The sequence below is a fragment of the Staurois parvus genome, unplaced genomic scaffold (assembly GCF_062004578.1).
Source record: "Staurois parvus isolate SC_StPar_1 unplaced genomic scaffold, SC_StPar_1.0 ptg000487l, whole genome shotgun sequence".
In the NCBI taxonomy this organism is placed as follows: domain Eukaryota; kingdom Metazoa; phylum Chordata; class Amphibia; order Anura; family Ranidae; genus Staurois; species Staurois parvus.
Window position 1 is genome coordinate 441,752 of NW_028318283.1, and position 14,951 is coordinate 456,702.

General features: G+C 33.0%; 1 protein-coding gene across 2 annotated transcripts in view; it reads right to left on the reverse strand.

Moving 5' to 3' along the window:
* Positions 1-11,490: 11,490 nt before the first annotated feature.
* Positions 11,491-14,951, reverse strand: part of MYOCD (myocardin) — a 34,442-nt gene continuing 30,981 nt past the window's right edge. For both annotated transcript variants that reach the window (XM_089689591.1, XM_089689590.1), the window contains exons 10-11: positions 12,623-12,680; positions 11,491-12,508 (exon numbers count right to left, since the gene is read on the reverse strand). In XM_089689591.1, the coding sequence (XP_089545717.1) occupies positions 11,970-12,508; positions 12,623-12,680 (597 nt within the window). In that variant the 3' untranslated portion in view covers positions 11,491-11,969. The remainder of the gene's footprint in view (positions 12,509-12,622; positions 12,681-14,951) is intronic.

Consider the following 14,951-nt stretch of genomic DNA (forward strand, 5'->3'; position numbering starts at 1 on the left):
TAGATTAAGTGTATTTTTAAAGGCATACAGTATATTTGAATATGTATATTTAAAAATATTATTCCTATATTTTGTAATATATAAAAATGCATCTAAACTTACATTTTATATATATATATTTATTTGTTTAGAAATATATTTAATACGGTCAAAATTGTAGTATTTCATATATATGTCAATATATTTGGGAAGAATATTTTTAAAATATATTTAATATATATTTTTCTTCCATATGGAACATTACCAAGCTGCTCTTTTTACATATTTAATGGATTCAGGCTTATCAGACTTAACATGCTGTATACTCTTTTTTTTTTTCTCCCGGTAGATTTTTTATTGTACAGGAAGTCATGCTGTGGATTCTTTACAGTTAGAGCACTCAGAGTGAAGATTCTCCATTGTAAATAAACTGTGGACTCCTGTACTGTAAGGGCAGTCAGAGTGAAGGTTCTCTATGGTACATCAACTGTGGACTCCTTCTAAGTGTAGGGTTAGGGATAAACAGTCAGATTGTGATACATTGCTGGTTGCAAGAGCAATCAGATTGTGGATTCTTTACTGTAAGGGCAATCAGAATTACGAGACCCTATTGTAAATGGACTGTAGACTCCGTGTAAATGTAGGGTTAGGGTTATTCTCTTAAAAGATAGTCAGATTGTGATAAAGTGTTGAGTGTGCATACTTTACTGTAAAAGTAGTCAGATTGTGGATTCTTTACTGTAAAAGCACTCAGAGTGAAGAGTCTCTATTGCAAATGAACTGTAGACTTTTTCTGTACTGTAAGGGAAGTCAGAGTGAAGGTTCTCTATGGTACATAAACTGTGGACTCTTCTAAATGTAGGGTTAGGGATAAACAGTTGGATGGTGATAAATTGTTTGCTGAAAGAAGAATCAGATTGTGGATTATTTACTGTAAAAGCAGTCAGAGTGAAGGTTCTCTATGGTACATGGAACTGCATACTCCTAGTGAGTGTAGGGCTTAGACTATTCTCTTACAGGACAGTCAAATTATGATAAATTGTTGGTTGTAGAAATAATCAGATTGTGGATTCTTTACTGTAAGGGCAGTCAGAGTGAAGGTTCTCTATTGTAAATGAATTGCGGGCTCCATGTATATCTAAGGTTTAAAGTATTCTCTAAATGGATAGACAATCAGATTGTAATACATTGCTGGCTGTGCATACTCTTATGTAAGAGTAGTCAGATTGTGGATTCTCTACTGTAAGGGCAGTTCCAGTGAAGGTTGTCTATTGTAAATGAACTGTGGATTCCTTGTAAGTGTTGTCCGTATATTATTCTAATAAAGGATACTCAATCAGATTGTGATAAATTGTTGACTGTAGTACTTTACTGCAAGAGTAGTCAGATTGTGGATTCTTTACTGTAAGGGTAGTTCGAGCGAAGGTTCTCTATAGTAAATGTATTGCAGGCTCCTTGTAAATGTAGGGATTAAATTGTTATCTAAATTGATAAATTGTAATAAATTACTGGCTGTGCATACTTTACTTTTAGAGAAGGCAAATTGTGGATTCTTTACTGTAAGAGCAGTCAGAGAGAAGGTTCTCCATGGTACACGAACTATGGACTCCTTCTAAATGTAGGGTTAAGAGTATAATCCTATAGGATAGTCAGTCCGATTGTAATAAATTATTGACCTTACATACTTTACTGTAAGAGTAGTCAGAGTGTAGATTCTTTACTGTAAGGGCAGTCAGAGCAAAGGTTATCTATGGTACATGAACTATAGACTCCTTCTAAATGTAGGGTTAAGACTATAATCCTAAAGGATAATCAGTCAGATTGTGATAAATTGTTAGCTGTACACACCTTATTGTAAGAGTAGTCAGAGTGTAGATTCTTTACAGTAAAAGCAGTCAGACTGTGGAATCTTATTGCAAACTTTAACTCTTTTCTTTAAAGTGTATCGTAAGCCAAGAACAAAAAAATATTATACTGGATCTTACCAGTCCTTAGATGTAGCGGACAGGGGCAGACTGACCATTTGGAAACTCGGGCACTGCCCGAGGGCCCGGGGTCAGTAGGGGGCCCCGTGAGATGCCCCTGGTACCTTTTTTTATAGCCTTTTTTGAGTTTGGGCAAGGACACAGGGGCCCCATGATCTCCTATTGCCCGGGGGCCCCATGAGTTGTCAGTCCGCCCCTGATAGCGGATGTATTCCTATTCTTTCCTTTTGGTTTTCCCAGTGATCCTGCCAGTAAAACACTTCCTGTCCTAGGGTGACAACGCTCACTCACTGTACTGTATGTATGGAGTAGCTGCGTTGTCACCCTAGGAGAGGACTAAAAAAAAAACACCTTACCAACAGCCACCGGTCTCACAGTGATGATTAGAAACTAGTAGGCCGGGCCCCCAATCACATGGTCACTGTGACAGCCAATCACAGTGATCACATGATCCTGAAGCCAAAGTAACGCCTCCCATGTTATGACCTCTTAAAGGACCAGGAGGAGCTGGCTTAAAGTGTTAACAGAACAAAGCGGGGGGAAAAAAAGTTCTACAATTTGCCCGTCCTCAGAACAAGGAATTCTTAGCTGGACTCTACATAGTCTGGATATGCAGGTTGTGGATTCTTTTCTGTAAGAGCAGTCAGTCCGTGGGCTCATATTAATGGACAAGGATTAGTTACTGTAAGGGGAGATACTTTACTACAGACAGACTTCATGACGGATATTCATTTTGTGGATTATGGTTTTTGCCATGCAGGTTCCTCACTGAAATGTAGGAGGACTAAAGCTCATTAACTGTTAATAGGACAGGATTCTTTACTGTAAAGGCTGTTCAATTGCAAATCCTTTGCCTAATCACATTCAGATTTTACATCCCAATCCACCCCACTCCTCCTAGTTTAAACAATATGGTCCATCCCAGGGGCGGACTGTCAACTCATGGGGCCCCCAGGCAATAGGGTATCATGGGGCCCCTGTGTCCTCACCCACACTCAAACCACACCCAAAAAAAGCCTATGAAAGGTACCAGGGGCATCTCATGGGGCCCCCTACTGACCCCGAGCCCCTGGGTTCCCAAATGGTCAGTCCGCCCCTGGTCCATCCCGATGCTCAACCATCTGCAGTGCATATTGTGAAATACCCCTTAAAAATAATTTAGACACTTTATTTATTTATTTATTTATTTTTTTTATTCAAAACAGTATAGTAGATGTTTTTTGCACAAAAGGGCATAACATATTTTACACAATTGTAAGTTTCAAAAACTGGAAAAATATACAAAGACTTTTTTTTTTTTTTCAACAATAGAAAGTTGCATAAAATATCTTTTTTTCCATAAAGGCAAACATAGAAACAAACCCTACAATTCGTATTAAAACACTTGCATGTGACTGGCCGCAAGGACAAAAAATATATATGTGAGCTATTTTTTTTTTTTTTTCATCCATGCTTTTCCTCTTTACAATAAAATACGTAGTACCTTTGCATGTCGTTGCTCATACCACCGAAAAAAGTGAAGGCACGCAATTTTTAAAATTGATATAGAATTATTATCCATCTATTATGACAGATAACCTACACAAAAAAATATAAAATGTTTTTTTTAGGCCCTCAGAAAATTTATCAAATGATGTAGGTCTGATACGAGTGAACTGTCATGTATTTCCTCTGCACTCATTGGACGATCATCATATTAATTTTTTGCAAAATAAAAAAAAAAAAAATAATTTTGAAATATTTTTATATTTTTCATTTATTTGAAATATGAAATAGAAAAATATGCCAAACTTATTTTTTATTACAGCAATATACTGTTTCTGGTTCAATAATGCAACAATTTGGCAATTGTGGGCAGTGGTTTAAAAAAAAAATTAAATCGTGGACAAGGATTTTTGTTTAAACTGTTATATATATTTTTCTTCTAAAAATTTTTTAAAAAATAATAATTTAAAATTTATCAAATGATGTATGTCTGATACGAGTGAACTGTCATGTATTTCCTGTGCACTCATTGGACGATCATCATATTAATTTTTTGCAAAATAAAAAAACAAAAAATAATTTTGAAATATTTTTATATTTTTCATTTATTTGAAATATGAAATAGAAAAATATGCCAAACTTATTTTTTATTACAGCAATATACTGTTTCTGGTTCAGTAATGCAACAATTTGGCAATTGTGGGCAGTGGTTTAAAAAAAAAATTAAATCGTGGACAAGAATTGTTGTTTAAACTGTTATATATATTTTTCTTCTAAAAATTTTTTAAAAAATAATAATTTAAAATTTATCAAATGATGTATGTCTGATACGAGTGAACTGTCATGTATTTCCTGTGCACTCATTGGACGATCATCATATTAATTTTTTGCAAAATAAAAAAACAAAAAATAATTTTGAAATATTTTTATATTTTTCATTTATTTGAAATATGAAATAGAAAAATATGCCAAACTTATTTTTTATTACAGCAATATACTGTTTCTGGTTCAGTAATGCAACAATTTGGCAATTGTGGGCAGTGGTTTAAAAAAAAAATTAAATCGTGGACAAGAATTGTTGTTTAAACTGTTATATATATTTTTCTTCTAAAAATTTTTTAAAAAATAATAATTTAAAATTTATCAAATGATGTATGTCTGATACGAGTGAACTGTCATGTATTTCCTGTGCACTCATTGCATGATCATCATATACATTTTTTGCAAAATAAAAAAACAAAAAATAATTTTGAAATACTTTTACATTTTTCATTTATTTGAAATATGAAATAGAAAAATATGCCAAACTTATTTTTTATTACAGCAATATACTAGTTCAGTAATGCAACAATTTGGCAATTGTGGGCAGTGGTTTAAAAAAAAAATTAAATCGTGGACAAGAATTGTTGTTTAAATTGTTATATATATTTTTCTTCTAAAAAAAATTTAAAAAATAATAATTTGCACATTTTATTCATCAGTGGCACATGTGTTTCTTTTGATTAAATAGGCTGGTTCATTATCCATTTTCATGTCATTGTATGAAGCAAGGTAAGCACAAATATTTTTTATTTTATTTTTTTAATTTTTAACAACTTTAATGTTAGTTTGAACAGGCAAACTAAACTGAACGAAAGGGAATGATAAGGTTTTACAATTTTGTGGTTGCCCAATTGCATCCAAGATGGACTTGGTCCCCAAATAGCTTTTATTCCAGTGATAATCTGATAGCTAAAACATTTCCTTTGTCCTCTTGGTTTCTATGTTTTTTAATTTAAAATGTAGTTTGAGGGCTGGTCTATCGTACAAGGAATACCGGAATATGAATATTCAGCTGAATCAAATAAATAGAAATCTATGTACCTGTAATACGTTAGCGGCACTTAAGCGTATTTTCGGATGAATTATTTTTAATAATAAATGTAACTGAAACATCTCATTTCCACGGCTGTCAAATATATTAAGAGACTTCAAATATGACTACTTTAAATTAAGGTCCCACTTGTTTGGCAAGTAAATGGCTGTTATTTACAAAAAAAAAGAATAAAATATTAAAAGATAATTAAACAGACCTTTATTTGTTCACAACTAAAGTCTTGTTTTGTCATGAACATTTCCAAAATAAATTGAACATAATGCTGGAACATTCATAGATAAGATATACAAAGAAAGATGGGAGCAAAAAAAATGTAATTAGCATATAGCCAATGTGATTTAAGTACTTACAAGAGACAGAAGAAAATGATAAATGACAGTTATGTTGTGGTAACACACTTTTATAAAAAAGAGATACCAAATATATATATATATCTTTACACATATATATATATATATATATATATATATATATATATATATATCTATATAAATATAAATATATAGATATACATATAGAGAGAGTGTGTGTGTATATATATATATATATAAATAATATTTTTTACCTGTATATAATAGCCACCATTTCATAATTATGTAGAATCTGTATATTTCTCTAAAAATGAAATGTAGTACCTTAAATTTTTTTCCTTTAAATTTCCTACATATGGAACAATCCTTTGAAGACAAAGTAAAAAAAAAAATAAAATTGAAAGTTTTCTCTTAATGCAAATGTATGTTTTTGACCTTTAAAAAAATTATTTAAAGGTTTTTCATTTTTAGAGAAATATACAGATTCTACATAATTAATGAAATGGTGGCTATTATATACAGGTAAAAAATATGATTTATTTATATATATTAAAAAAAAATATATATATATATAGTGTGTATATATATATATATATATATATATATATAATATTTTTACCTGTATATAATAGCCACCATTTCATAATTATGTAGAATCTGTATATTTCTCTAAAAATGAAATGTAGTACCTTAAATTTTTTTCCTTTAAATTTCCTACATATGGAACAATCCTTTGAAGACAAAGTAAAAAAAAAAATAAAATTGAAAGTTTTCTCTTAATGCAAATGTATGTTTTTGACCTTTAAAAAAATTATTTAAAGGTTTTTCATTTTTAGAGAAATATACAGATTCTACATAATTAATGAAATGGTGGCTATTATATACAGGTAAAAAATATGATTTATTTATATATATTAAAAAAAAATATATATATATATAGTGTGTATATATATATATATATATATATATATATATAATATTTTTACCTGTATATAATAGCCACCATTTCATAATTATGTAGAATCTGTATATTTCTCTAAAAATGAAATGTAGTACCTTAAATTTTTTTCCTTTAAATTTCCTACATATGGAACAATCCTTTGAAGACAAAGTAAAAAAAAAAATAAAATTGAAAGTTTTCTCTTAATGCAAATGTATGTTTTTGACCTTTAAAAAAATTATTTAAAGGTTTTTCATTTTTAGAGAAATATACAGATTCTACATAATTAATGAAATGGTGGCTATTATATACAGGTAAAAAATATGATTTATTTATATATATTAGAAAAAATATATATATATATAGTGTGTATATATATATATATATATATATATATATATATATAATATTTTTACCTGTATATAATAGCCACCATTTCATAATTATGTAGAATCTGTATATTTCTCTAAAAATGAAATGTAGTACCTTAATTTTTTTTCCTTTAAATTTCCTACATATGGAACAATCCTTTGAAGACAAAGTACAAAAAAAATAAAATTGAAAGTTTTCTCTTAATGCAAATGTATGTTTTTGACCTTTAAAAAAATTATTTAAAGGTTTTTCATTTTTAGAGAAATACAGATTCTACATAATTAATGAAATGGTGGCTATTATATACAGGTAAAAAATATTATTTATATATATATATTTAAAAAAAAATATATATATATATATATATATAGTGTGTGTGTATATATATATATATATGTATGTTTTTGGCCTTTAAAAAAATGACTTAAAGGTTTTTCTTAACGCAAGTGTATGTTTTTTGGCCTTTTAAATGATTTCAGATTTTTTTCCTTGATACAAATGTATGTTTTTGGCCTTTTAAAAATTATTTAACGGTTTTTCCTAATGCAATTGTATGTTTTTTTGGCCTTTAAATGATCTCAGATTTGTTTCTTGATGCAAATGTATGTTTTTGGCCTTTAAAAAATTATTTAAAAGGTTTTCTTAATGCAAGTGTATGCTTTTTGGCCTTTTCAATGATTTCAGATTTTTTTCCTTAATGAAAGTGTATGTTTTTTTGGCCTTTAAATGATTTCAGATTTTTTTCTTTGACGCAAATGTATGTTTTTGGCCTTTTAAAAATTATTTAAAGGTTTTTTCTTAATGCAAGTGTATGTTTTTTTGACCTTTTAAATGATTGTAAGCTCGAAAGAGCAGGGCCCTCATGTTTTGCATTGTATTGGTATTGTTCTGTCACATGTTCTGTCCCCCTTTGTAATGTACAGCGCTGAGCGAACTATTGGCGCTTTATAAATACTGTATAATAATAATAATAATTTCAGATTTTTTCCTTGACGCAAATGTATGTTTTTGGCCGTTTAAAAAATGCTTTAAAGTTTTTTTTCTTAATGCAAAAGGTATGTATTTGTCCTTTTAAGTGTTTATAAGGAAGCATAGCGCTTTTTTTGATGCCTTAGCAAAAGAATAAAGAATTAGAATAAGTTGCAAACAAAAAAGGGAAAAATTTTTAACAGCAAATAACTGTAAAATTTATGCTGGCATAAAGTGCTATTTTTATCTCTGTATGGAATGGCTTTTCGTTAACTGTTAAAAATATAATTTTAGACACTTTCGGTGCTCGTACTCTATATTAGCAGTGCATGGTGAATCTTTGTACAAAATATTGGTGCTTTTCAACATAAAAAAAAACTACTTCTACCTATTTACAGCATGCAGCGATGTAGTCCATGTAGTCTGGGGAACATCGCAATTTTTATATATTTATGTTTTTATATATATATATATATATATATATATGTGTATATATATAATTTATATATATATATATAGAATTTATATATATATATATATATATACTTCCTGTATTTTGAATGGCCTTTAAAAAAAAAACACATAAAATTTGAAGATCATATATACAGTGTAGAAGCTACAAATGGGTGCAGATTTTTTTTTTTTAATAAATGTACAGTTCAACTTGACGTACAACATTTATGTTAACCCTTTTACAATTACTTAACTACTTTAACAGGGTAACAAAAAGAGAGAATTAGTGTGTTGTCTTCCAGTAGCTTAAATACAAAAAGTGAGTTTTAACGTAGTTATCAACCCTTAAACAAAGGGTGACGTCTGTACAGTACTAGTTGTAGCAAGGCCATTAGACTACACTGAGTACTTATATTTTATTATATTTTACAAAAGTCCAGAAAAACACAAGTATATTTACATAAATCATTTACACAATTGTTTGTATACTTTCAGGAACTCGTGTACCTTGTACATGTTATTTATATGTACAGTATGTACGGGTCAAAAAAGCTAGATGAATTCCAAAATATTTAATTTGCTACCACAATATTGTGGTTTCAGCCCAGGTTTTTTTTTCACAACCTATAGAATGTTAAAAAAAAAAAAAAAAAAAAAAAAAAGGATACAAGACATAGCATGAAATGTCATTTTTGAAATTTTTTAAAATTGACATTTTTTTTCTATACTTTCCCCTTTTAATTCAGAAAACTGTACCATTGCTGCTGTTGGTCAACAGTTTATTCACCTTAAGATTTTATTTATTTATTTTTTTTTTATTTATTCCGGTACCATTGCTGCTGTTGGTCAACAGTTTATTCACCTTAAGATTTTATTTTATTTTTTTTTATTTATTCCGGTACCATTGCTGCTGTTGGTCAACAGTTTATTCACCTTAAGATTTTATTTTATTTATTTATTTTTTTATTTATTCCGGTACCATTGCTGCTGTTGGTCAACAGTTTATTCACCTTAAGATTTGATTTTATTTTTTTTTTTTTTTATTTATTCCGGTACCATTGCTGCTGTTGGTTAACAGTTTATTCACCTTAAGATTTTATTTTATTTTTTTTTATTTATTCCGGTACCATTGCTGCTGTTGGTCAACAGTTTATTCACCTTAAGATTTTATTTTATTTTTTTTTTTTATTATTTATTCCGGTACCATTGCTGCTGTTGGTCAACAGTTTATTCGCCTTAAGATTTTATTTTATTTTTTTATTTTTATTTATTCCTAAAGGGGAAACTGAACTCCAGGCCAACCGTTAAGTACACCACTGAAATATTGACACCATTCAAATAATAAAGTATAACTAAAGGCAAAACTTTTTTTTTTTTAATTTTGGAAAGAGAGGAGAGGGATTAGAACCCCTGTCAGATTTTATTGCTGTCTGTGGCTCATTCTCTCTATTTTTCCTGCTTTATCATTTCCCTTTATTTGTGAAAGTGAAGGTAAAAGAAAAACCCAAAATTTGGGGTTGTCTCCAGAAAAGTAATACATTTTCCAATTGAGACACTAGTTCTGGTGACCTGGGGGTCCCCAATGGCTTCCGTTAATTTGCAGGGATTTCCACTCACTTCCTGTTTGGCTATGGGACAGGAAGTAAAGGTAAACCTCCGAAATGGGACACAGATGGTGAAAAAAAAAAACTGACAGGGGTTATAACTTTCCCTTACTCTATCCAAAATGAAAAAAAAAAAAGGTGTACCTATGGTTCTACTTGAATGATGCATTCAGTCCTGAGATTTACACGGCTCCGCCATACAACACAGCCAGACTCGTGATCCATCTGCTGGAGTTAGGCAACACAGTTTGGTGGCCTCCAAGACCCAATCCTGCGACAAGAGATGGATGTAAAGTCAAAAAATTCAGGTGCCTAACCAGTTTCATTTTTACAGATTTTTTTAATTAATACAAAATTGCATTCGATATTTTTCTTTTTTAACTTCTTCATGGAGTTAAGTCTAAAATTTAATTTTATCACCAACTTTGTAGGGGCTACAAAGTTGGTGATAAAATTAAATTTTAGGCTTAACTCCATGAAGAAGTAAAAAAAAAATAATCTAATGCAATTTTGTATTAATTAAAACAAATTCTGTAATGGGTTTTAAATGCAACTGGTTAGGCACCTGAATTTTTTTGACTTTACATCCATCTCTTGTCGCAGGATTGGGTCTTGGAGGCCACCAAACTGTGATGCCTAACTCCAGCAGATGGGTCACAAGTCCGGCTGTGTTGTATGGCAGAGCTGTGTAAATCTCAGGACTGAATGCATAGTTCAAGTCAGGGGCGGACTGAGAACTAATGGGGCCCCCGGGCAATAGGGGATCATGGGGCCCCTGTGTTCTCGCCCACACCAAAAAAAGCCAATGAAAGGTACCAGGGGCAACCTAATGGGTCCCCCTACTGACCCTGGGTCCTCGGGCAGTGCCTGAGTGCTCGAATGGTCAGTCCGCCCCTTGTTCAAGTAGAACTATAGGTACACCTTTTTTAAAAAAAAAAGTCAAATCCTATGAGAAAACATTTACCAAAAAAAAAAAAAAAAAAAAGCAGTTGTGCATTTAAATGAATCCTACTTTGTGCCCAAAAATATACAGACAAAAAGCAGAAAAAAAATTGTTTCAAGACTATACAACATCCTACTTCCAGTGACTTAAAAAATAATAGGTTTCATTATACAGGGTTTAAGAGCTATTTGTAAGCTAAAAATCTCTTTGTTGTTCTGGTACCAAAGATAAGACCTAAAAAAAAAATAAAAAGAAGTAAACTATAAAATGGGCATCTTGCTGAAAATTGGATAAAGAAAAATAAACTATAAAATGGGCATCTTGCTGAAAATTGGATTTAAAAAAAAAAAATAATAATATATATATATATATATATATATATATATATATATATATAAAATTGGCATCTTGCTGAAAATTGGATAAAAAAATAAAATAAACTATAAAATGGGCATCTTGCTGAAAATTGGATTTAAAAAAAATATATATATATATATATATATATATATATATATATATAATTGGCATCTTGCTGAAAATTGGATAAAAAAAAAAACTATAAAATGGGCATCTTGCTGAAAATTGGATTTAAGAAAAAAACCTATAAAATGGGCATCTTGCTGAAAATTGGATTAAAAAAAAAAAAACATCAGCTTTAAATCACATTTGCTAGGTGCTGAGTTCTTGTGAGGAGTCAAGCCAACTTTACATACCAAAGAAATGTATGGGGCAGGAAGTAAGCTATTAAAGTCCACTGCGGACATGTTTTGTTTGAAGGCTCTTTTTGGTACACAGTTTTGTTTGATGAAGTCCAAAATACCTAAGAGGTCTTGGACTAGAACTGGTAGACCGGACAGATATGTAACAATCCCTTTCACTTGAGTCATTGGACGTCCAGCTGTTCTAGTTGATCCTACTCAAAGATATGTGGCTTATTTTGTAACTGAAACAAAAGTCTTTAATGGACATTGGCCGGTCTTTGGTGAACCCATTCTTTGGCACGTTGTGCTGCAGCTTTTTTGGCTCTAACGATGAAACATTGATTATGGCGTCTACCACTGTTCCAAGTGTAGGTCCATTGCATTGTTTAAGTTGAGATCATTAACATCTAGGAAATCAGTGTTGAAAATGCTGGGACCAGTAGTAGTAAGGGATCCCAAACCTGTGGCTGAGCTTGGTGGGGTTAGGTCCAGCCACTCCATGGTCTCCCAAGGAGATTCGGTAAAGCTTAAATGATGGAGGGCAGTGCTTTCGGCGGATGATGGTGACATCTGGGTCTCCATAGGAGACAAAGAAGTGTCTAAGATCTCTCTGGATGGGAGAATATCTTCAGTCACTTTGCCTGAAAATCCATCTAGAACACGTTCAAAGTGCACGTTGTCATTTCCTATCTTGAGCAGAGGGATTTCGGAGGCTCTCCCAATGGGGCTGTGGGAATTGAGTAAGACTTCAAGGTGGCTGTCATTATTGGAGCAGTTATCGTAAGGGAGGTGAGAATTTGGAGCAGATAGATTTGAATTTCCCGTTGGCACACCCAGTTGGGTCATCTTCTGCCCACATGACCGCTCGTCTTTGGCATTTGCTGGCATTTCTGAAATAAAATTATTCAGATCAAACTCAGCTGATGGCAAATACAAATAAAGTCAGGAACAATTAAAAAAAAAAAAGTTTGAAAATTTCGAGGTTGTCTGTATGGTGGACTTACCTCCGCTTTCGATCAGAACGTCAAGAAGTTCGTCTATCTGTTGGCTTCTTGTGACTTGCTGTGGAAAGAACATATTGTAGTGAGGAAAATGTTGAGTAAGACATTTTATTCATGATGAGTGAAGGTGTAGAAGCAGGAGGGTGGACTGACCATTAAGGTACTCGGGCACTGCCTGAGGGCCCAGGGCATTAGGGGGCCCCACGAGATGCCCCTAGTACCTTTCCTAGGCTTTTTTGGGGTGTTTTTTGAGTGTGGGTGAGGACACAGGGGCCCCATGATCCTCTATTGCCTGAGGGCCCCATGAGTTGTCAGTCCACCCCTGTGTAGAAGACTGATAGATAATATAATTAGTTTTCAAGGTTTAGAAAAAAAAGTGTCTGACTTATAGACATGTGGATGCTGGGAATTTTGGATTTGTGACGGTGATGTCACCCGGTGACCATGCCCTCATTTTACCTGTCATTCTGCAAGTGTCTCTTGATGGTATTGGTCGTGTTCGTCAAGTTTTGAATGTTTTTTTCATGAAGGATGGTGTTTATTGTGATTGACGCTGGGGATTTTTATAAAGCATTAGTCAAAAAGTGTGTCTTTGTGTTTTTATTTGCATTAGACTTTTTTTTGGGGTGAATGAATAGGGGTACTTTGAACCCCATACTCATTCACATGGGGGGAGCTTGGATCTGGGGACCTCCTTATTAACCAGGGCTTACAGATTCTGATAAGTCAGCCCCCACTCCCCACAACTTCCAAGCCAAGGTTCAAGCCAGGGTTTTGGCGAAGAGACCCTTGTCCTCATCGACATGGGGACAAAATGCACCCCCTCATGCTGAGTGTATGTGGCCTGGTATGGTTTGGGCAGGGGGGGTGCTCACTCTTGTTCCCACCTTTCCCAGCCTTCCAAGCTGCATGCTTGAATAAGGGTATGGTATGGATTTTAGGGGGGACCCCACTCTCTTAAAAATTTGGCTCGGGGTTCCTTGAAATCCATACCAAACTTAAGGGTCTAGTATGGATTTTGGGGGGGTGGGGGTTGGTGGTGATTGGTGTTCAGGCTAAAACTGCTTTGTCAGACACCACAAGGACTACAACAAAATGGCACTCATTCACACACTGACTTGGCATATAGTGACCTCCTTAAAAATGGCTTCAGCATGGTCTCCTAACGTTGGGAGAACCCCCCTTCTCCCATGGTTAGGAGACCATGCTGAAGCCAAAGGAGCTCACTATGTGTTTTACCCAGTAGGTCCTCAATGATTAGGCTCCTACTGGATGAAACATGTTAGGAGAGGTTCTCCCATGGGTAGGAGACCAAGCTGAAGTCATTTTTTTTATCAAAAGGAGATCATTATGTGAAGAGGCAGTGTGCAAATGGGTGCCATTTTGTTAAGAACTTTCCCAGTCACTTAGAAAAAACTAGTATGCAGAACTCCCGCTACGTGTACTTGTTCCGGGGCAGAGACTTTTTAGGTCCTGAAGCCATTAGATCCTTGTAAGTTGTGGAAAAAGGCACACCAAACCTGTTTTTGAGGTACAAGCCTAACGGTCAATGTATTATTCAATTACAGACTTGTATCAATGAGCCTTGAGTCTGCTGTGCCATCTGCTGGTCATTCATCAGATTTGCAGTTTGTCTCTTTAATGCACACCTGTACCCTAATCAAGAACAGTTAAACTGAGTGCTGGGAACCCTTTGATTTATCTGCTTGTTTAAGCCCTGGATACAAATCTGTCATTGACTTTTGTTTGACTGCCCATGCCATGGATTTCCCAGTGATTTACTTGAACCGAGTGTGTACTCAGCTTGTCTATACTTATCTTTGCTATCTGCCTGTTAGCTCGGCTGGTGAAAGTTCGTTCTGCCTGTCTATCTTTCAGGGACAAAGACTCTTGGTACCTGACCTGACCATTAGCCTGCTACTCTCTGTCATTTGGTACATTACCCACGTTTTTCAGAGCTGGTGACAGGGCCTCTTTAAAGAGTGTAGGATTGTCTAGATTTTCTAAAACAGTTTATATTTTAATTACATTTTTTAGAATATTTATACATTTTCTTTAAATCATCGTATTTTCTATGCAATTATCATTAAAGGCCAGTACAGGCCAAGAGAACAGCTTATAGATGACCTCATTGCATTTCATAATGAAGGCCAGAAGATTCTGGATCAGTTACAGGAATTTCCAAGCCAAGGAACATGAGCACATGTTTGGATGAATACACTTCTATCACACAATATATATATATACAATGTTAAAGTTCAAATATTTAATCCAACCATTGCTACCCATAAATTATATTATTTCTTATATTAGGTGACATGAACAATCATTT